The sequence below is a fragment of the Oryzias latipes genome, chromosome 13, assembly GCF_053564925.1.
Source record: "Oryzias latipes strain Hd-rR chromosome 13, Olatipes_Hd-rR_3.1".
NCBI classification, from domain to species: Eukaryota; Metazoa; Chordata; class Actinopteri; order Beloniformes; family Adrianichthyidae; genus Oryzias; species Oryzias latipes.
Window position 1 is genome coordinate 16,957,501 of NC_136249.1, and position 22,199 is coordinate 16,979,699.

General features: G+C 36.6%; 2 protein-coding genes and 1 long non-coding RNA gene across 10 annotated transcripts in view; 2 read left to right on the forward strand and 1 right to left on the reverse strand.

The window, feature by feature from the left end:
• LOC110014006 (uncharacterized) overlaps nucleotides 1–12,016 on the forward strand; it is a 13,039-nt gene extending 1,023 nt beyond the window's left edge. Inside the window, exons 2-17 of one of the 2 annotated variants that reach the window (XM_078956525.1) lie at nucleotides 1,378–1,405; nucleotides 1,542–1,721; nucleotides 1,876–2,067; nucleotides 2,393–3,570; nucleotides 3,662–3,884; nucleotides 3,967–4,132; nucleotides 4,226–4,308; nucleotides 4,396–4,572; nucleotides 4,920–5,024; nucleotides 5,535–5,642; nucleotides 5,857–5,991; nucleotides 6,617–6,751; nucleotides 7,007–7,075; nucleotides 8,549–8,643; nucleotides 10,615–10,691; nucleotides 11,028–12,016. In XM_078956525.1, the coding sequence (XP_078812651.1) occupies nucleotides 1,378–1,405; nucleotides 1,542–1,721; nucleotides 1,876–2,067; nucleotides 2,393–3,570; nucleotides 3,662–3,884; nucleotides 3,967–4,132; nucleotides 4,226–4,308; nucleotides 4,396–4,572; nucleotides 4,920–5,024; nucleotides 5,535–5,642; nucleotides 5,857–5,991; nucleotides 6,617–6,751; nucleotides 7,007–7,075; nucleotides 8,549–8,643; nucleotides 10,615–10,687 (2,947 nt within the window). In that variant the 3' untranslated portion in view covers nucleotides 10,688–10,691; nucleotides 11,028–12,016. Of the gene's footprint in view, nucleotides 1–1,377; nucleotides 1,406–1,541; nucleotides 1,722–1,875; nucleotides 2,068–2,392; nucleotides 3,571–3,661; nucleotides 3,885–3,911; nucleotides 4,133–4,225; nucleotides 4,309–4,395; nucleotides 4,573–4,919; nucleotides 5,025–5,534; nucleotides 5,643–5,856; nucleotides 5,992–6,616; nucleotides 6,752–7,006; nucleotides 7,076–8,548; nucleotides 8,644–10,614; nucleotides 10,692–11,027 lie in introns of those variants that run through there. The other variant, XM_078956526.1, reaches the window with a different exon arrangement.
• A 4,176-nt stretch (nucleotides 12,017–16,192) lies between these two features.
• Nucleotides 16,193–18,239, forward strand: LOC110014005 (uncharacterized). 5 transcript variants are annotated; one of them, XR_002874437.2, is made up of 4 exons: nucleotides 16,193–16,330; nucleotides 17,247–17,321; nucleotides 17,637–17,690; nucleotides 17,768–18,239. It is a non-coding gene; the product is annotated as an uncharacterized LOC110014005 (long non-coding RNA). The 5 variants fall into 5 exon arrangements; XR_002874435.2 differs by having other exon boundaries at nucleotides 16,201–16,340; XR_002874436.2 differs by having other exon boundaries at nucleotides 16,211–16,349.
• Nucleotides 18,240–18,514: 275 nt separating this feature from the next.
• The window catches only part of LOC101162182 (chloride channel protein 2), a 97,311-nt gene continuing 93,626 nt past the window's right edge, over nucleotides 18,515–22,199 (reverse strand). For all 3 annotated transcript variants that reach the window (XM_023961539.2, XM_023961538.2, XM_078956541.1), the window contains 2 exons: nucleotides 21,478–21,564; nucleotides 18,515–19,662 (listed from right to left, as the gene is read on the reverse strand). In XM_023961539.2, the coding sequence (XP_023817307.1) occupies nucleotides 19,468–19,662; nucleotides 21,478–21,564 (282 nt within the window). In that variant the 3' untranslated portion in view covers nucleotides 18,515–19,467. The remainder of the gene's footprint in view (nucleotides 19,663–21,477; nucleotides 21,565–22,199) is intronic.

Below are 22,199 nucleotides of genomic sequence, written 5' to 3' on the forward strand. Positions count from 1 at the left end.
TCAGTAACAGACGCCTATTATAGCTGATTGCCCCCCCCCCACTCGGGTAAAGAGAGCGAACTCCTGCGCGTCTCCACGAGTATGCGCGCTCTCGCGGAGACGCGCTGGTGCGCCCTGTTTTCTTTTTTTTATTTGAATCGTGTCGTAACAGCGTGCTTTAGATGGGAAGACAAAGGGGGAAAAAATCGGGGGCTCAGAGCAGAAAACAGAAGACAGAGAAGGACAAGGATGTAGTGGGGAAAATAAAAGTTTCTCTCTCTGGTTGGGAGACAGCAGGAACGTTATAACAGAGTTAAAAACAGGCCGGTAAACATTCAGGTTAACATAAAATGGTCACAAGTGTCTTTCAGCTGTACTGAGCAGGATTTACAGGTTCACTAGTTATGATGAGAAGAATAAAGGAGCGTTTTGTGCTGATTTTGTTTCAAAGAAACAATTTCTGTAACCAGATGTACCAAAACACTAACTAGTTTTATCCTATGACTGTAACAGCACCAAATAATGCTAAAAGCTGCTCCTATGTGGAGAAGTAGGGAGAAGCATATGTGATGGTGGGTTAGATGCTGTTTTTGTTTATTTTTAAATTCTTAAAAGTTTAGTTAATTATTTTTTTTTTTGAGTGACTCTAGTTTGCAGCATGTTGCTTTTAATATCACTTTGGCTGAACGACACTTTGGATTTTATAAACATAATTTAAAATAAAATATATTTATATTTTTAAATATAGTTTAGTCACGTTATCCTTTGAAATCTTTTAACACAAACCTTATATCATATATCTGTGAGGATGGAGAGAAAGACAAGTCTTATGATGGAGGTTCATAGTAAAGAAAATTTAAGACTTTTAAGTGTGCCTAATGGTCGTAAAAATATGGTAGCCAAATGAATACTATTCCTTTCTCTTTCGGCTTCTCCCATCAGGGGTCGCCACAGCGAACAAGTCGCATGGTAAACTTGGCAATGTTTTACGCCGGATGCCCTTCCTGACGCAACCTTCTCAAACCGGGCTTGGAACCGGCACAGGGGTTGAGAAGGGAACAGGCAAATGAATACTATTAATAGCTATTAAATACTTTTTGATAAATGATTGACTTAATTATAATTGACTGTGCTTTAAACCGTCTGTACAAGAGTATTTATTAAATTAAAACTATGGCATCCAGGAATTTATCAGCCAACGCAAATATGGACATTATTTCATAAGGCTATGAAAAAAAGGCCTTCCACCAGACTTTTAAGTGTACACTGGACAAACTTCAATTGAAATGCCCATTTAAAAAGTTGATAAAAAAAGATTAAATTCTTTTTTGAATATAAAAATAAATAATGTATATGAAATTATTAACATTCAAATTTGTTATGCCCTATTCCATTTAGAGTATATGCCTTCTCAGCATTTGGAAAGGTAAGTTTCCTTCTTTTTGAACCTTTATAACCGTGTCACTGTAAATGTATTCCATTAGTAGTAACATGTTAACAATAGTATTGTTTTAATAAAAACTCCCTCAAAGTTATGTTTTTAATTTTTTTTTTATTTTAAGTCCAGAACAATTTCAATCACTTCAGAAGAAATTGTTCATGCTACAGAAAGTCTCAAAGCCTCCACTGAGGGAACTGATCATGGGACAACATTTTGGGGGAACGTGTGCCAACATCTTGGCATTTCTAATTCTTCCACTAACCGGCCAAGGATAAAAAAAGCATACATTAAACATGCAAAGGTAATGGCTTTTCTTTTATTTGTTAGTCAGTTTTCAGAGTTTGGGCCTTGGACTTCATTTTTTTCATTGTGCAGTAAATCTGTTACGTTGTAGTGTTTACTTTGAAATCTGCAGTTGTAAAATTATGAGTCCTTATAATTTAACGTCTCTCCAGAAAAAGGTATTTTCTACACCTGGAGTTCATGTGCCAACTGAAGCAGATGACCTCTTCATGGCATCTGCTTGTGAAATTATTGGAGATGACTTGAAAGGCCCAAGGTCAGAGAATGAAACCAGAGGTCAAAGCACCCCGTCACCTCATATACAAAGTCCCCCAACAATATTACTTGAGGAACACAAAGAAGAGGTAAAACATTTTAACTACAAAGGAAAAAAAGGGAAGCGCTGTTATGAAGCTTAAACTACATGATGTATTTTACGAAATGCTGTATTGAATTTAATGCAAATAAGACCTTCGAGTAAACTATCTTTAGCAGTTGCTAATGTTATTTTTTTTGTCAATTTGCTTTTACTTTGGCCACTAGATAACCATAGTTCTGTTTATATTCAACTCAAGAGTTTCTACGTGCATTTTAACTTTTATGACATATTGTATTATTGTTATATTTGAAATGGATTTAATACATTATAAAACATAATTCAGTACAATAATTTTCTGCTTTTCTTCCCAGTTCTCGTCAACAACTGGAGAAGACAATTCTTCGACTTCACAGGAAGAAACAAAATATTTTATCAACAAATTGCCACAGCAACCTTGTTTTTTTTTCATAGAAAAAAGTGACTGGAGCAATCTTCGAAAAAAACAACAAAAACGACGTTTCAAAACACTTAACTGGACAACAGTCATAGCAAAAGGAATCGCCACTATTTATCCCTACTGCAGCTTTTCTTTTAAACACCATAATGTCAAAACCATTGGTTCAACAAGAAAAGGCCCACTTTTTTCCTGCTCTGGACATTGTTCTTTTGATGACTGTCTTGTTGAGGTGGATGTAAGAGTTGAGGACGAGCAATCCCTCAAAGCTTCAGTCATCTTCAAGGGGAAACAAGCCTGTCACCACTCTGAAGAGCTCAGAAGACGGCCTGTGCGTGGTGACGAGAGAGAGGCCTTGGCGGATGTCCTAAGGACCAAACTGCCACGAAGCGTTCATTTAAAAAAAATGTCAAAATTAGAGGAAAGTGTTGTAGAATTTGGATGCAGGGATCAGGTGCCTACCACTGGTGTTATGAGAACTCTGTCATGGGCCAGCAGAAAAAAAACACGAAGACACCAAAATGAAATGAACAGCTTGCAAATAATGCTTACTGAAGAGCAAAGTTGTGGTGATGGCGTAATTCAAAAAATAATTTTGCACCCCAAAAGTGTAATGTTATGGACTGAAGAGACTCTTAACCTGTTCTTCCTCCGATGCAAGGAAGACATCGTATATTTAGATGCAACATGTTCGATTGTGAGCAAAGAAAAAGGCCAAACGTCACCCTATTATGTGTACGAGGTTGTTGTAAGGCATCCAAACAAAGGTTCCTCCCCAGTCCCAGTGGCCACATATCTTACCAGTGACCACACAACTTCATCCGTGACATACTTTCTTGGCTCACTGGTCACTGACTTGATTAAAAGACATGGGAGACAAGTCAGAAAAAGACCAGTGATGCTGATTTGTGATGGGTCTGTTGTTCTTCTGCAGTCACTGTCCTACAATTTCTGTGGCTTGAGTCTGCAGGAACTGATTTCCAGATATTTCACAGTAGTCACTGGACAGGCAAAGGAGGATGCGCTCGACATGACAATATTGCACCGCTGCCTCAGTCATGTGATGAAAAATGCTAAAGATCTTTGCAGAAAGCAGTGAGTGTTTGGTGTTCATTATTTCTGATTTTAGAATGCAAACGTAATTTGTCCTCCATGTGATATTAATAAACCTTTTTTCTTTTTGTAGTGCCCCTGAACATTATCATCTGGCCATGCATGTGTTTGGCCACATGACACAGGCAAAAACACTTCAGGAACTAGATGGCATTGTAAACAGCGCTGCAATCGTCTTTTCAAGCTTGCATAGTGGTGCCAATGTTGAGAAACATTTTGAGTCACCACAGATGGCCCTGAGGAGAAGTGGACAATGTGCAGTTGACATATCAACCATTGAAGAGGAAGACTATATGGTATGTAATTTCTGAATGGATCATTTAAAACAATGGAGAGAGAGTGAGTTGACTAAAGATTTTCTTTCTTTTTTTTTAATAGAATGACGTGGGACCAACACCATTCCAGCACCATTTTGAGGTCATCTTTGAGAGGGCAGAACTAGATACTGTTGGCGAGACCAATGTTTACTTCTGCCCAACCTTCATCCCAACATTACTGAAGTATTTTCTACCTCAAGTTGCTCTTTGGAGTGGCTTACTCTTGGGTTAGTATTTTCGATTTTTTATTATGTCCATATATTGCTTTTAATTATCTTTCAGTACAAAAAGTAGTTCTGACATGTTTAATCGTCTCTTAGGTGACCTGGGACGTCATGGGCAAGGTCCAATATATAATCAGTTAGCCAAGAAGTACAGAAGAGCTGCTTATAAATCCACTCAAGTAAAACATCCCCTAAAATATATTAACAAAATTTAATTTATAAAATGAATTAATTTATGGTGAGTAAATAACATTTATTTTTCCCAGAATTATACAAAAGACAATAAAACACAGGGGATAATGGAAAAAAGCCAGTGGGACTTAAAAAAGATCCGCTTTCAAAGAAGGCAACTGACCAGGCTGGATGACTTTGTACACAACTACAAAATCACATTAAAGGGACTTCTAAGAGAATACACGGACTCTTTGAAGAGGAAACGAAAGGTAAAACAATTAAAAGTGTCATAGTGTAATAAAAAAAATTTAAGGCTACAGTACCGTGATAAAAATGGCTATCAAGTGGCCCTCAACTTTTAATATTATTTTGTAATGTCTTTAAGCTAAAGATCAGTGAAATGGGCCCACTTTTAATCAAGACAATTTCTGAAAATCGAACAAAGCAACTAGAATTTTATTGGTGACATGGTCTTTATGAAAAGTAGCTTACTGTGGGAATGTCATGAATTATTACAATGTAATCATTACCTAAAATAGTCCTATGAAGTTCCTTTGGTGCATAACTATTAATTTATTTATATTTTTAAAAATGTTCTCATCTTGTTTGACTACAGACACACAGAGTTGATGTTGAGCGGTGGAAACAAAAAAAGCAGAGGAAACGCGGCATTTATGTCTCGCCTCTGACCAAGCCTTTTGTTTTCAAACACAATAAAAAGGTAACTATTTTGTAGAGATATATTATAATGGATTTTCCTTAGTGGTGAAGTCTTCAGACAGGAAAGTGCCTGACAAGGGTGATTCAGACCCAGAACTTCATAAACATAAAGGTCCTTCACAGGTAATGTTTGTTTGACTAAACATTGTCCACAATAAGTTAGGAATATTTGATATTTTTTCTGAAGACCATTGTGTAAAAAACACAAAGTAAGGGACACCACTGTACTATAACCACCCTATCTTCAGAAACACTGATTGAAACAAACACGCACATTTGACATCCATTGAGTCCGTTCACAATATCCCGAAGTTATTGTGAACTGTGCAGTTTCAAAGACGAATGTAATAATAAATTGCTTATTATTATCTTATGTTATTGAAATTGTGGTAATACAATTTTCTGAAAATAATTTCCTGTTAAATTGATTTAGGATAGAAGTCATAGAATTTTGGTAGCATAGAGCTATATAACACAAAAGTCATAATAATATTTTCACTTTTCTGTCAAGAAACCACTGGGCAATACAACTTCTCAGGCTCTGTCAGCAGCGGACTCCATGGAACATGGGGATCCACTTGCAAACATCTCTGAGAGTGCAGAGGGCATGTCAACCCAGGTCTGTAGAACTTGCAGCTGCAAAATATATTTTTCCATGTGTTTTGTCTGTACCATTATTTAATCATGAAATTACATGAAGTAACTGTAACCCTCTTCTGACAATACCTGCAACTGGCAAGGCATTTTAAAAGTTTCCATATATTTTATAGCAGCTGTCTGAATTTAGTTTTTTTATACATATATTACTTTTTGTTTTATTTTGTTATTGACAGCTCATCAAGCTATGGGACAAAGGTGATACAGAAGTGGTTGTTTCTGTGATACCCTCCCAAATCAGAGGACACAACTTCACATTACACCACAGCGAGTTGCGAACTCTAAAACCCCATGAATGGCTCGTAGGCGAGGTAAGTGTTTTTTATGAACGATGAAATGTAGCTCAATATAAAAACAAGCATGTTTGTGTTATTTGCATAGGAATACTTAAACTGTTATTTCCCTATTGCTTAAAAGCACACATATACTACTGCCACTAAGTGTAGTATTGAATTTACAGTTAGTAAATTCAATACTGGCATGTATAACACTCTTAAACATTTTTTTATTCATTTGAATGGCTAATTATACTGTTTGAAGAAAAAAAACCTTAATTGTGCATCACTATAATAACTATTAAATCATTTTAAATTCCAATATTAATACACGTGGTGATGTAAACTGTATGTTATTTAGTGCTGTATATTTTTGGGCAATTCTTTGTATAGTCCTGTTTTGTACTTTCATTATTATAGGGGTGGTGTGGACATGTAGGCATCAAATACAATATTTTTTACTCTAAAGGGTTACAGAAATATTTAAAAATAAAAAAATGAAAGTAAATAAGAACTGCTCGTTCAGAGATTTAAACGTGTAGAGTGGTGTCTTAGAAAAACTTGAGTGTTCACCAAACCTTGCAGTGTAGCCAAGCAATAAGCGATTATGGCATTATAAGTAACTATAAGTAACTAATATGTCTCCATGTCATCTATGAAGGTTATTGAGAGCCTCCTTCATGTAACTACAAGTCAGTTACATCTGGGGAACACCATCTACATTCTAAGTCACTATGTGGCTGGAGTAATTCTCTTTGGCCAGAGAGAAGAGATCAGGAGACAGATTTTGTCAAAGGTAAACTTATGAAAATAACAATGAATTCAACATTTTCATCAAGTTAACACATTCAATGTTTTGACAGTCTAAAGAATGTCAGTAAAGTAAATCCATATAATTCTATTCAATTTCTTTATACACACACACACACATATACAGTACAGATTCTCTTTGAATGAGAAGGTGTGTCCAAATGTGTACTGTATATAAAATTCATAATAGTTATTCAATACATTTTTCTTTGCATTGCTAATTGCAGGTTTTGTTTTCTAGATCAATTTTGACCAGTATAGAGCCATTGTGTCCTTTGTCAACATAAACAATGTACACTGGAAGTTTCTTGTAAGTACTGCCTTCAATCCTAAATTCAAAATGTGTCCTCTTATCAAATCTTATGTAATAGAGTTTTGTTCACAGTACACAGTTGTTTGTAAAAAGAATGTTTTGCGAAAATAATCTTTAGGAAGGTTTAATAGTTGTTATTACTATTCAATGTAATGTACATAATATGTTCTATTTTTCTATTTTAGATTTGATACATAATGAAGCAGGAAGGGTTTTGTTTTTAAATGTGTCAGTTTATTTAACATTAAGGGAAGAAAAAGGAATATTAGCTGTATTGGATCATTTATTCAGTATTTCCATGCCGCTAGATCAGCGGTCGGCAACCAGCGGCTCTTTTCTCCCTGTGCTGCGGCTCTCTGTGGTTTTGTAAAATAACTATAATGCTCTAAGATTGTTGTGTAGCCTTTAGCACCATCTGGATGTGCGAGCGGGCGGAAGGAGGAAAGCAGCGTGAATGTGCGGAAGGGTTGTGTCTGCAGATGTGAACGCAGACCAGAGTCTGTTATGGGGAGAAGCACCCGGCTGCATTCTGTAGACAGAGGCGTGCCTCAACGTGGGTGAAGTTAAATGCATTTAAGCACTGTATGTGATTTTTCATCACAGTAAAGGTTGGCATTTGTCAAACTGATCTGGTTTCTTCAGTCAGTAATTATCTACCCTGTTTAGCCCAAAAACATACTGATCCAGATGAGAAACAAAGTTGTTTGTTGAGAGAAATCTTTTGGATAACTGGATTAACTGCTAGTTTATTACAACATATTAGATAGTTTTGTGCCCTCTTGGGAAATAATTCTCAGTGGAACCCATTAAATGACAGGGCAACCAAAAAACTCTCTTCACAAACTTTAAAAACAAGTGAAGTCATCCCGCTCACCGGAAAAACCTTAGTTTTGCGCAGTCCTTATTCTCCATCTGCCTGTAGTGAGCAACAGGAAATCAGGTTCAACTCCCACACCTGTCTGTTCCTTGGAGGATGGACTGCTTAAAAGAATTTAGCTGGCTGTAAATCTCAATAAACAACACAGGTCACACTGAGTGTAACAGTACAGTAGTACTTTTAGAATTAAAATTAAAAAAATAAAAAGTGTAATTATTTTGAACACACCAGTAACATACATGCAAAATAAAAACACATACATTAATATATGGCATCAATGCATGGATGGGTAAAAGGATGTAGGGAGGAATAACATTTTCCCCAAATGTTTATCTCTATCGTTTCAGGAGTGAAAGGCATAAATGGAAGTAGGGGTTCTGTGTGGGTTATGGGTGGGGACGGGAAAGTAGAACTTTATTTTAATTTTTGTATTGTTATGCTTGTTTTATGTTTTTGTTTTGGTGTTAAGCACTTTGGGTTAGATTCTATATGAAAAGTGCTATAAGTGTTTGATTTGATAGATAGGAAGAAAGAAAACAATTTTGTGAACAATTTGATCAGTAATGATATATTATCTCTCTTTCAATTGACAGTATTTGAATGCAGATAACAGCACAGTTTATTTGGTTGACCCTGCACACAGCTCCACTGAGCAGACTGAGTCTGAAGAAGCAGCGAAAAGATTCAGGTAAACATGAAACTAAATGCCAACATTTTATTATCTCTTTAAATTATTAACACTTGTAGCATTCAATTGCAATTAAAAAAATGTGTTGGTGACAATGTTTACTGAATAAAGTAACTAATATTTTAGGAGATTTTAAGAAAGCAAGCCCCAAAAAAAGCTTATAAAGTTGACCTAAATCATATAATAATATTAGCACTCAAGAGTTAAAGGCAAGTTTGAAGACCACATATAAATACAAAAAAATTCATGTTTCATAGAAATAAGACAAATAAAGTAAGTAACTGTGTTAGTAAAAACTTGATTGATCACATATTAAACACAATTTTTACAACAAATTCATGACTTTAGGTGAAATTACTGGGCTCTAAAAAGTACTTGATAAGATGTGTTAGCATGAATATAAAGGTCAATAAAGTTAAAAAATAGAACTGAGTTCATTTTTAAGTGGATACATTTTTAAGTGGTATTATATGTGGAATAATAACAGTCATGTCTTGTCCTTATACCATATTCTGTTAATTATTCTTCCATATTCTGTCCTTATACCATATTCTGTTATCTGATTTACCAAGAATATTTTTTTAAAACATGAAAGGGTTGAAAATTGTAAGCTTTGGTTAATAGAGTTTACAAAGGTTAAAGGAATAATTCAGGATTCTGGATTCTTTATTGTCATTTCACTACAGGGATAAAAAAAAACATTTGTGTCACTGGTCCCGGGCCAGCCGTTTGCAATGCAATTATGACTCGAAGTAAGAGACATATCAATATGATATATTACTATTTCCATGGCTTATAGCACAATTCCTATAATTATTCCACATACATTCAGCACAGAAGAGAATATTTCACAAGATTTTCAGGATGTCTGTGTGAGAGACAGACGAAGGGTTGCTACCATGATTTTCTGGAGTTTAGCAGTCTAACTGCTTCTGAGAAGAAAATGTTCCGTAGTCTGGCGGTCCTGCTCTTTATGCTCCACAGACTCCTTCCTGAGGGAACAGAGGTGTGAGGGGAGAGATTCTTTAGAATGTAGGAGGATTGTTTCTTGCATCTGGTTTGTAGATCTCAGTAGTGGTCTGGAGGCTGCATCCCACAGCAGCTTTAGTTACTCGTTGCAGAATTTTCCTGTCTGCCACTGAGCGGCTGCCATGCCACACAGTGATGAAAGAGGACAGGACAGCAGTCCCCATCCCAGCGCATCTGAGCCTCCTCAGAAAATAGAGGTGCCTTCTTGACTAGGCAGGAAGTGTTGGTTCTCCAGGTAAGGTAGTTTGAGATGTGCATGCCCAGATACCTGAAGCTGGAAACCACCTCCACTGCAGAGCCCCTCTGATGTGAAAGGGAGGAGGGTGGTGTCTGTCTTAAGTCCACGATAATCTCTTTGGTCTTCTTCACATTGATGCAGAGGTTATTATCTCTGCATCTTGAAGACAAAAAATATACATTGTAAATGCAGGCTATGCAGTGCAAATCCAGTCCTTCTCCCAGAGTACAGTGTTTACACTTTATTCTCACATTTTTCAAAAGAAGGCTCCCCGGTGCCGCCGCAACTACACCTCGCCCCGCGTCGACCACGCGCACGGGTCCTCTGTCTGGGACGTCGAGGTACCTGCCTGCGGTCGCGCAGACGGGGATGCGGCCGTTCTGCTCCTTCTATATTTTCGCTATTGAACGCAACGCAAACTTGCGTTGACAAAACATCAAGGAAACCTCTAGTTCCCAACCACTTCCCTGACTTTCCTGACCTGAATAATTCGTCACACTGCGCATGCGTTAAAGTGCGTTAAAAAATTAACATAATTAACGCCAAACAACTATTTAAAGCCTTTAACACGCTATTTTTGACAGCCCTAATAATAATAAAAAAGTTTTATACATTTGAATTTTATACAGTTGAATTGGTTATAGCAATAATATTAGTAACATTGTTTCTTATTTTTCATGTTATTTCCTGCTTTGTCATGTAAGTATTCAATACAGAAACCAGTTGCGCATTGTGTGCATCGGTGAAACTACGAGGACCTGGACCTACCTTAACTGACTGGGTTAGTTATAATTTAGTTTTCCATTTTGGTATATTTTATTTTAAAATAGTAAAAAATAAACTATACATTACATTAATATTTGACTGCTAGGGATCATTGTTTGTTCCTTAGCTTCTGATAGTCTTCGATTTTAAACATGATAACATTTTGATCTGGAAACGGTTTTCCTAAGACAACTAATCATCAACGCCTTTGTTTTTGGAATTAAAGGTGGTTCTGCTCCACCTTTATACTCCCAAGTTGTGACACCTCAATGTTTGTAAAGCATAAACAATACTGTTGACATCACATAAGCTATATGTCTTGACAATGACATTTTTCTTCCCTCTTTCACAGATACAGTGCGACACTTGTTCTAGTTGGTTCCATGCGCAGTGTCTCCAAATGGACGAAACACAGATAGACAATGCAAAAATTGGAGACTGGAACTGCAGTTTGTGCCTGTAGAATGCCAAAAAATGTAAATATGTTATTATTGTGGTATTGTATGACTTGACAATTGTTTGTGATTCCACTCTTGTTTATAGTTAATTTAAAAATGTTAATCTTTTACATTGATTTGTGTGTCTTACTTTGATTTACAATCTATTACATTATACCTTTGGAAAGAACACAAATGCATCTTAAAGAAATGATGATTCAAAACAATTTGTGTTTGGAATTTCTGTTTGTTGTGGTCTATAGCATTTAATTTTAGTATTAAAATGTGCTTAGAATATTTGAATAAATACCTCATCAATTCATTATTTAATGTAGCTGTACAATATTTATTCCACTTGATTTATCTAAACCAGGAGGTGGTATATTTTCCAACTGTCACTTTAAGAAGTGTAAATGGGTGCTAAACATACGTTAAAAGGTCAAATATAAATATTTGTGTTTCCATAACTGCATATTTTCACTTTTCTAAAAAAACAGTGACTAAAAATTAAAGTCTTTATAACCAATATGGTCCTGAAGGGAAATAACGTAGTTACTATCATGGATTATAACAAAAAACTTTGTTACAGTATTTCAAACATGTCATCTCTATCACAAAAAGATCTGTACATGTGTTAAATTAAATATTTTTTGTTTTCAAAAATGAATAATTGCAAATTTCTACAGTAAAAGTGTCTGAAAATGACTGATTAGGTAGTAGACATGTTCCTAAAGGGAACTAAAGTAGTTGTTGTCCTGGATTATGGGTAAATTCTGAATTACAGTGTGTCAAACATGGCATCTCTCAAAAAAAGACGATTTACACTTTTGATAACATAAAGTATTGGTGTTTTCAAACATGAATAATTGCAATTTTCTACAGTAAAAGTGTCTGACAATGACAGACTAGGTAGTATACATGTTCCTAAAGGGAACTAAAGTAGTAGTTGTCCTGGATTATGGGTAAATTCTGAATTACAGTGTTCCAAAAATGGCATCTTTGTCAGAAAAAGATGCTCAGCACTTGTGAAAATGTAAAATATGTTGGATTTCAAACAACGATAACTCAAAATATCTACAGTAAAAGTGTCCGAAAATATTAGTATCTGTAGTCAACATAGTCCTGAAGAGAATACAAGGAGCTGATGGCCTGGATTATGGCAAAATATTAAACTACAGTGTCTCAAACATTGCATCTTTGTCAGAAAAAGACGATTGGACATTGTCAAAATGCAAAATATTTGGGATTTCAAACATGGATAACTCAAAATTTCTACAGTAAAAGTGTCTGAAAATATTAGTATTTGTAGTCAACATAGTCCTGAAGAGAATACAAGGAGCTGATGGACTTGATTATGGCGAAATAATAAACTACAGTGTCTCAAACATTGCATCTTTGTCACAAAAAGACGCTCAGCACTTGTGAAAATTTAAAATATTTTGAATTTCAAACATGGATAACTCAGAATATCTACAGTAAAAGTGTCTGAAAATATTATTATGTGTAGTCAACAAGGTCCTGAAGAGAATAAGAGGAGCTGATGGCCTGGATTATGGCGAAATATTAAACTACAGTGTCTCAAACATTGCATCTTTGTCAGAAAAAGACGATTGGACATTGTCAAAATGCAAAATATTTGGGATTTCAAACATGGATAACTCAAAATTTCTACAGTAAAAGTGTCTGAAAATATTAGTATTTGTAGTCAACATAGTCCTGAAGAGAATACAAGGAGCTGATGGACTTGATTATGGCGAAATAATAAACTACAGTGTCTCAAACATTGCATCTTTGTCACAAAAAGACGCTCAGCACTTGTGAAAATTTAAAATATTTTGAATTTCAAACATGGATAACTCAGAATATCTACAGTAAAAGTGTCTGAAAATATTATTATGTGTAGTCAACAAGGTCCTGAAGAGAATAAGAGGAGCTGATGGCCTGGATTATGGCGAAATATTAAACTACAGTGTCTCAAACATTGCATCTTTGTCAGAAAAAGACGATTGGACTTTGTCAAAATGTAAAATATTTGGGATTTCAAACATGAATAACTCAAAATTTCTACAGTAAAAGTGTCTGGAAATATCAGTTTGTGTAGTCAACATAGTCTTGAACAGAATAAAAGGAGCCGATGGCCTGGATTATGGTGAAATATTAAACTACAGTGTCTCAAACATTGCATCTTTGTCAGAAAAAGACGCTCAGAACTTGTGAAAATTTAAAATATTTTAAATTTCAAACATGGATAACTCAGGATTTCTACAGTAAAAGTGTCTGAAAATATTAGTATTTGTAGTCAACATAGTCCTGAAGAGAATACAAGGAGCTGATGGACTGGATTATGGCGAAATAATAAACTACAGTGTCTCAAACATTGCATCTTTGTCAGAAAAAGACGCTCAGAACTTGTGAAAATTTAAAATATTTTGAATTTCAAACATGGATAACTCAGAATTTCTACAGTAAAAGTGTCTGAAAATATTAGTATGTGTAGTCAACATAGTCCTGAAGAGAATAAATGTAGCTGATGGCCTGGATTATGGCGAAATATTAAACTACAGTGTCTCAAACATTGCATCTTTTTCAGAAAAAGACGATTGGACTTGGTCAAAATGTAAAATATTTGGGATTTCAAACATGGATAACTCTAAATTTCTACAGTAAGTGTCTGAAAATATTAGTATGTGTAGTCAACATAGTCCTGAAGAGAATAAATGTAGCTGATGGCCTGGATTATGGCGAAATATTAAACTACAGTGTCTCAAACATTGCATCTTTGTCACAAAAAGACGATTGGACTTGGTCAAAATGTAAAATATCTGGGATTTCAAACATGAATAACTCAGAATTTCTACAGTAAAAGTGTCTGAAAATATTAGTATGTGTAGTCAACATAGTCCTGAAGAGAATAAAAGGAGCTGATGGCCTGGATTATGGCGAAATATTAAACTACAATGTCTCAAACATTGCATCTTTGTCAGAAAAAGACGATTGGACTTGGTCAAAATGTAAAATATTTGGGATTTCAAACATGAATAACTCAAAGTTTCTACAGTAAAAGTGTCTGGAAATATCAGTTTGTGTAGTCAACATAGTCCTGAAGAGAATAAAAGGAGCTGATGGCCTGGATTATGGCAAAACATTAAACTACAGTGTCTCAAACATTGCATCTTTGTTAGAAAAAGACGCTCAGCACTTGTGAAATTTTAAAATATTTTGGATTTCAAACATGGATAACTCTAAATATCTACAGTAAATGTGTCTGAAAATATTAGTATGTGTAGTCAACATAGTCTTGAAGAGAATATGAGGAGCTGATGGCCTGGATTATGGTGAAATATTAAACTACAGTGTCTCAAACATTGCATCTTTGTCACAAAAAGACGCTCAGCACTTGTGAAAATTTTAAATATTTTGAATTTCAAACATGGATAACTCAGAATATCTACAGTAAAAGTGTCTGAGAATATTAGTATGTGTAGTCAACATAGTCCTGAAGAGAATATGAGGATCTGATGGCCTGGATTATGGCGAAATATTAAACTACAGTGTCTCAAACATTGCATCTTTGTCAGAAAAAGACGATTGGACTTTGTCAAAATGCAAAATATTTGGGATTTCAAACATGGATAACTCTAAATTTCTACAGTAAAAGTGTCTGAAAATATTAGTATGTGTAGTGAAGGAAAGAGAATCGTCCGTTTTTGGGTTCTTTCCATCCATGCGTGTTCGATAGTCGAGAGTGGTAAAACAAACAAGGATTCAACCGGTTTAAAAATACACGGAGTTTATTTCCCTGACAATAGTTCTAAAGCACAGTTTAAAACATTAATGCAGATATATCTGGATTCTCAAGTAAAGATCTACTGACGCACAAGTTACATGCGAATTACTCGTAGATTTTCCTAAGAACAATGGAAAACTTTAAAACCAGTCTTTTTAAGATGTGTTTGAATCTCCGCCTTCCGGAAAGATCATGGTCGCTGGTCCTCCACCCCTGGTCGCTCTGATTCGTCAGCTGATAGCCCGCCTGCTTCCTCTGGCCAATAGCTGACGATTGCCAGCTTCGGATCCGCTCCGCCTCTCGGGGGCCCATTTCACCGGCGCACACAGTCCGATGATCAAGAGAGTCCCCATCTGGTCAGAGTAAATCATTCCTGGACAACTCAAGGTTCCTTTTACCGGTATCCAGAGCAAAGGTCAGCTTCAACCTCCACATGAGAACACGAATCTTAGCACTTTCCCAGGGGAAGAATCTTCAACCCAGATGGTACAGATATCGCCCATGGCATGTTTATGGCACCTAAGAAAAACACCTAAGTTTGCACAAAGAACATCCTATGTCTTCACAGGATGCTGCAACCATAAAGCAAAAAGGAATTTCACTCGACCATAAATCTGGATAGTTCAAAATAAGTTCACTTCACACTAAGGATAAAGCTGTAACATAATAAAGAATAAGATATTAAAACATACATTTTCTACAGTAGTCAACATAGTCCTGAAGAGAATATGAGGATCTGATGGCCTGGATTATGGCAACATTTTAAACTACAGTGTCTCAAACATTGCATCTTTGTCAGAGAAAGACGATTGGACTTTGTCAAAATGTAAAATATTTGGGATTTCAAACATGAATAACTCAAAATTTCTACATTAAAAGTGTCTGAAAATATCAGTATGTGTAGTCAACATAGTCCTGAAGAGAATAAATGGAGCTGATGGCCTGGATTATGGCAACATTTTAAACTACAGTGTCTCAAACATTGCATCTCTCTCATAAAATGCTATGTTGTGACAAATCTCAAACAGTATTTTTAGATCAAGTCTCCTTTTTTATATTATAAAGTGTCTGTGCTGATTCTGATAAATATTTTACATCGTAACATGTCCATATGTGAAAACTTAAATTATATTTACTATTAACATAAATGAATGGGCTATATGGTTGGGAGTATACTTAATAACACTCAATTTATTCTTAGCCTTTTTATTAAAAAAAATTGTTTTATTATTTGATAAGAGTAGCTAGTGTATTTTTTCTCTAAACATTCATTTGACTTTTCACTGTTCTAAAATTCCTTTGAAAACCGGACTTTAGCCGTTGTTGCTCTGTTACCGTAAAGCTGAGAATGCGAGAGCCGTGAAAATTCAGGAGCGGCTCATTTGACACCGCAGTTCCGAATGACGGCTGGCTTGACCGCAGTGACGGCAGGTAGGGGGAGGTGAGCGAGGTAAATTCTTTCACGTCGAAGACCGATTCAGCGGTAAACACGGTGATTTCAAACGATGTGCGGGGAAGAGTGGCGAGTAGTTATGCCGTAGGAATTCGCTTTTGACAAAGGGGCAGTGGGCGCTCGCGGGCACCGCGGTTTATTTTTTTTCCCACAGGCGAAAAACTTTGCCATGGGGATTCATCGTCACTAAGTGGATTTCCCTTTGCTAAATTCTGCGTTGAGACCGAAATTGAAGGAAAATGTGAGAAGCTATCATTACTATTGTCATTATTTCGTTTTTCCATACCGTTCCACCATGAGCTAGCTTAAGGACGGCATTATTTGACCAGCAAACAGCACCGCACTTCGGTCTCAGTCAGCTGTCAATCATTCTCCGTGCGCGTCTCGTGCACAGAATGCGTTCGGTTTGTCCAGTTTACATAGATCTTTGGTTTCAATCAGAGCTTTGTTTTCATTCTATGATGCTGAACATATTTTTCTATGGAGACTTTAGCTTTGAGAGTTTAAAATGGAGTGAAAATATGTATGTCCTTTTGGAACAAGTGTATATGTGTAGTAAAAAGTTTACAGCCTTAGTTATATTAATGTCTGTAATACTACTTCACAGATTCCCCCTATTTGATAAATTAATATGGGAATCCTTTATGGGTGGGGGGATTAGCTACTCCCGATCTGCTAGTTTAGTTTTGCAGTTTCCATCTCAAAAGTCGCGGGTTCTCATTAAGCGTGGTTTGAATCCTGTGGTGGGAGGGGGGTGTCAAATGTTCTTTCTGGTCTAATTTCTTAAGAATATTTTTGCAGCTATTGATTTCAAACCAATGCATATTTAGTTAGTAAAATTATACAACAAAGCTGTGGAAGTGTCACTATATTTATTTCCTGATTAATTTACAGAGCTCATCACACAACACTTCCAACTGCTCCTCCCTGATCATGCTGGGGTCCATGCTCCAGTCTTCACTGAGTCAGGTGGGTCCCCTTCACCATGCATTTACCATATATTATTGGAATTATTGTCTCCTGGATTGTCATCGAATTGTGAGGTAATCAAGATTGCCAGCCCTACTCTTTACACACAACTTTTATGCAGAAAGATACATACATAATAAATAATGAAATTGATGATTGATCAGTTATCCCACTACCTCTGTTAACATGACACTAAGGATATAATGATTTTGTTAACCCAGTAACTATAACATTTATTGATGAGCCAAGGGTAAGAATTGTATTTTTCTGAAGTTTGCATGTGAATTTAAAATTTGTTGACTCTTTGTATTTCAGACTGCTGACCTTCTCGCCAACATAAGCAGGTGCAGGGGTTTATTCAAAGTACAGGTGAGTTGTGTAATCTAGACGTTTTAACTAAACTTCAAATGTAAACTGTGCACACAAATATTTTCTGTGTTCTTTAGAATGAAGACCATGCAGCAATCCAGGAGGCAATCGAGGACACCACGGTGGGAATTTCCCTCCTAATGGAAAGTGGCGAGGAAGAGGACATTCTCATGGTCCACATCTCCCAGGCTTTGGTGGTCGACCCACCAAGTGTCAGAGTGGCAGTTGCCAAGGCTTTTTTGGCCTTATTTACAGCACAAATCTGATTACCATCCTCATGTCAGAAACACCTTTGAGTTAATCCAAAGAAAAACTGTAATAGAGTTGTAGGGCAAAGTTGTGCCTAAGGTTTCAGGCTTAAAGAGCAGACTCTTTTAATAAAAATGACCTTTAAAAAGTTTTTCCTAAGAAGGGATTCCAGCTGTTTGCTTTGGCTCTGTTATCTTCTGTTTAATAAAAATAGCAAGCCCAATTTATATTGATTTGTACTTTTTGCTACACTGTAAACATATTTTTCAAGTTTAGATAATAAAAAAGTTAAATCTGAAATTTGTGTTCAGTGTCATATGTTCATTGGACTGTAATACTGCACAAGAAAGTATTTGCTTTAAATAATAATCTGCAATTGCAATTTTATTTTTCAATATAAATTTTATTAAAATAATTTATAAATTAAAATGAACTATGTAGGTAATTTAAAAAAAATAATAGTTTTGCTAAATTTTTATTGTTTTTTAAATTTTTGAAAAAATTATGGTAAATGACATAATAAAATCTTGTGTGTTTCTGTAAAATTATTAGGTGCAGAAACAAAGAAGCATTCATTATGGTAGAACATGATTTTATTATGTGCAATAATTATATTGGTCCAACATGATTTTTTTGCGCGCAACCCATGTCCATGATTTTTTTATGTCAATCCAACAGATCTTTTTTTTCAGTGTTCCTGCCCCCCATCCGCCTCAACCTTGTCTGGACTGCTGATTAAGGGCTATGTTTAGGAGAAAACCTCCTCTTTTGGAGTGCATCACTGCAGGCGGTTTGCATGCATTTGCCTTGTGTAAAAGGCTGCGGCTACAGTGGTTTGAAATGGAAGCTAGAGCCAACAGACACGTCTGCTTGCATAGGTTAGATATAATCTTTAACCTGAACATAGAGACTTACAGAGAGGATGAGCATTTGAAGATGAGGCTGCACATCGCTCAGCCTCCTGGCTCTTTAATGCTCTTCAGCTGGACAAACCACAATGATTTTTATTCAAACCCGACCACCTGATCTGTCAAAGCAGAAAAACAAAAAACTGAAATCTAAAACCAGTGAGACAAACTCCTATGACGTCACACTCCTGTCTACATACACACTCACACATTCATAAATTACAGAGTTCTTCCTTGTCGAAACCTCTGAATTTCATTGCTTAAGTGGAAGACTCAGTCAAAAAGTAATTTTTGCAAATCCAAAGTTTGATCACGTCCCTAAGAAAACAAACAAACATAAAATCCTTTTTTAAAATTTCCCTCTAAATCCCAGCTTTGGACCCAAAGGTAAACGGAGAGCAGGGGGGGGACAACGGGGCCCTCTCATCCTGGGGAGTGTCAGGCTGGGTCAGTGCAGGACTCCCAGACATGGAACCACAGAAGGAGGAGCAGACGAGGAGAGAAAATCATCTCCACACTAAATATTGATCCTTGGCCCTGAGGATTTGGTTGGTGGTGTGGCATTGGAGATGAAAGGCCACCTCCTTTGTGTCCTCCACCTGCTCCTATTCAACCGTCCCTCACTGTGACTTCTCCGCGGACTCTGATGGGGTTTGTTCTCGTGGTAACGACATGTTCTTGTTGCGATCCCACAGCTTGTGAAGCTCTGTGGCCTCCGACTCACTGCTGCTGGTGCCACTGTCTCTGAAACTGGCCAGAGGGGGCCGCACCTTCACGCCTTTCACCGTCACTGACCCCTCAATGGCTTTACGAAGCTGCAGGAGAGACGAAGGAAAAAAAGGAGTTTAAACGCAACCAACGTCTGCCCTCTTCATCAGTTGTTCTGCTCGGCAATGGATAAAAGCAGGTCAAGAAACATTAAAACCTGAATAAATACAGACAGCTGAGGGTACCAGGTCTGCGTAAGAAGCAGAGAATTAGCCACAATAGATTCACCTGGAGACACAATAGTAGTTTAAAGCCTTTAATATAAATATACGTTAAACTAAATAATAAACGTTTTTCATTTATTATTATTTTGGTTTAATCATGTAGAACCTCACCTACTGACCCAGTATTTACCAGCCAGACCTCTACGGTCATCTGGATACAGTCTTTTCACAGTCCCTGAAGTCCAAACCAAACATAGAGATGCTGCATTCAGCTTCTATACTCCACATCAACCGTTTTTAGGCCACGGACCAGTTTAATGTCAGACAATGTTTTCATGGGCCAGCCTGTATGAGGCTGAAAAGGGCCTCCAGTTTCTCTTTACTTTTGAGGGTAACGTCTATCTTCATCCTCTGTAAAATATCTGCAGCATCTTTAAACTTTATTTGCTCACTAGGTTTTATGCAGGAAAGATTTAAATATGATATAGATTTTCTTTTAACCCATAAACGTCAAAGTGGAAGCAACAAAAAAAAAACAGATGCCAACTTTAGCCTCAACTGACTTTAAAAGTGCAATGAATAAATAAAAAAAAGTGGTCACTAAAACTGGTATTTTCTAAATGTAACAATAAACGTGAAACCACAATGTAACTAACTTTATAAGCAGCATCCTCGTAACATTTGACAACTGGTTGCAGACTAATATGTCATAGTATTATGGTGTTTGGGAACAATTTGTCACAAGAAATCCATATTTTTATCCTGGTTTTTTGTCTGTTAAATGCAGATTTATTTTATTTTGAAGTTAAAAGCTCTTCTTCTGTTCATGAATTTCCAATTACATTCGATTTTTTTGTTAGGTTGGAGGGTCAAATTTAACATTTACTGAAGCCGTTTTAAGAAAGATGCGGCTGTTTGTCAACACGTGACTGAGAGACTTGACATACTTCAAGAAGGAATTGGACGTAGTGGAGAGAATCTAGTAGATTTCCAAAGTAAAACTTCCTTCAGAATCAGATTATAAATACTTCAAAAAAATATAAGTTGTGTGGCCCGGTATCAAATGTCCCACAGACCAGTACCGGTCCACAGCTTGGGGGGTAGGGGACCACTGACTTCCAGAAAGACTTGAGATCAGCTGAAACACTAAGTTTATTTACTTTAAATTTCATGTTAACTATCTTTTCTCATTTATTTTAAATGATCACTCCCATTTTTTAAATATTTGTTTTAATAATTTAAGTAAAACAATTTGAATAGTCTATCTTTACAAAATGTACAAAGAAATTTGCCTTGCCTGAAAGAAGAGTGACTGTAGCCCGCAAGGATGTCTGACTCCAGTCCTCAAGCTCTAAATTTGTAAGAAATCCTGCCTTATCTGCTGCTGATTACCTGGATCAGGTGTGTTTAGCCAATGAAAAGCTTCATTGACAGATTAGTTGGATAACATGCAGGACACTGGCCCTGTAGGCCTGGGGGGTATTCCAGAAAGCAGGTTATGCTAGCTCCCACGGTAAATTTGAGGCTAAGGAAGTTGATAGCCTCAGCTTTCGGTTCCAGAAATGGAGGTATGTTTCAGGATATGTCAAGTTGCCATAGTAACTCATGCCATTAACCATTAATTGGTAGAGTCTACATGAAATGATCTAGAAATTTCTACATATTTTTTTTTCTTATCACATATAAAAAGCCCCTCACCTCTTTAAGAGAGACGACGCCGATGAGCCGCCCAATGCTGGTGACGTATGCGTGGTCCAGGCCCAGCAGGGCGAAGATGGTGTGAGTCTGCAAAAGAACAAAGTGTTCAGGAAAAAAAAAAGTCTGAATGTTTCTGAGCAGAAATAGACTAAGCTGATTTCCTGCCAGCAGCATCAACTCTCCAAACAACCAACTAAACATTTGCCTTTTGGACTGGTGACTTGGCCTTAAACCTGAAGTTGTTTTATCAGATGTGAAGCTTGATTGGAAATCAATTTCTGCGATTTTCCTTCTGTACTTAGTAATTTTCTGACTTTCTTGTTGAAGTGTAACTCGGCTGCTCAACATTTCTTCTTCTACTGGTAAATGTCAAAATCCTCCCTGACACAGTGAGGAAGGTTTGCAGGCATTAATGCAGCACTCATGATTTCATGAGTGTGGAGCTTTTCTCTGAACAGACCAGCTTCCTCCCAGCTCAAAATGAGGTGTGTATTTTGGGTATTATTGAATATTCTGGGATTACGAGCACTCTGAAGCTTTTTCCTGGAATCCAGTTCCCATTTTCTTATCCAAATCAAAAAATTCCAATCCATCTTATTGGAGGTGAACAGTCAAATCAGAGATGTGTTGTTCCAATACAGTAACAATAACTGCAGTGAACTGCGGGGATGGAGCAGAGCAGCTCAGTGCTGGTGCCAGCTGGGTTCAAGTTACAATCCTTT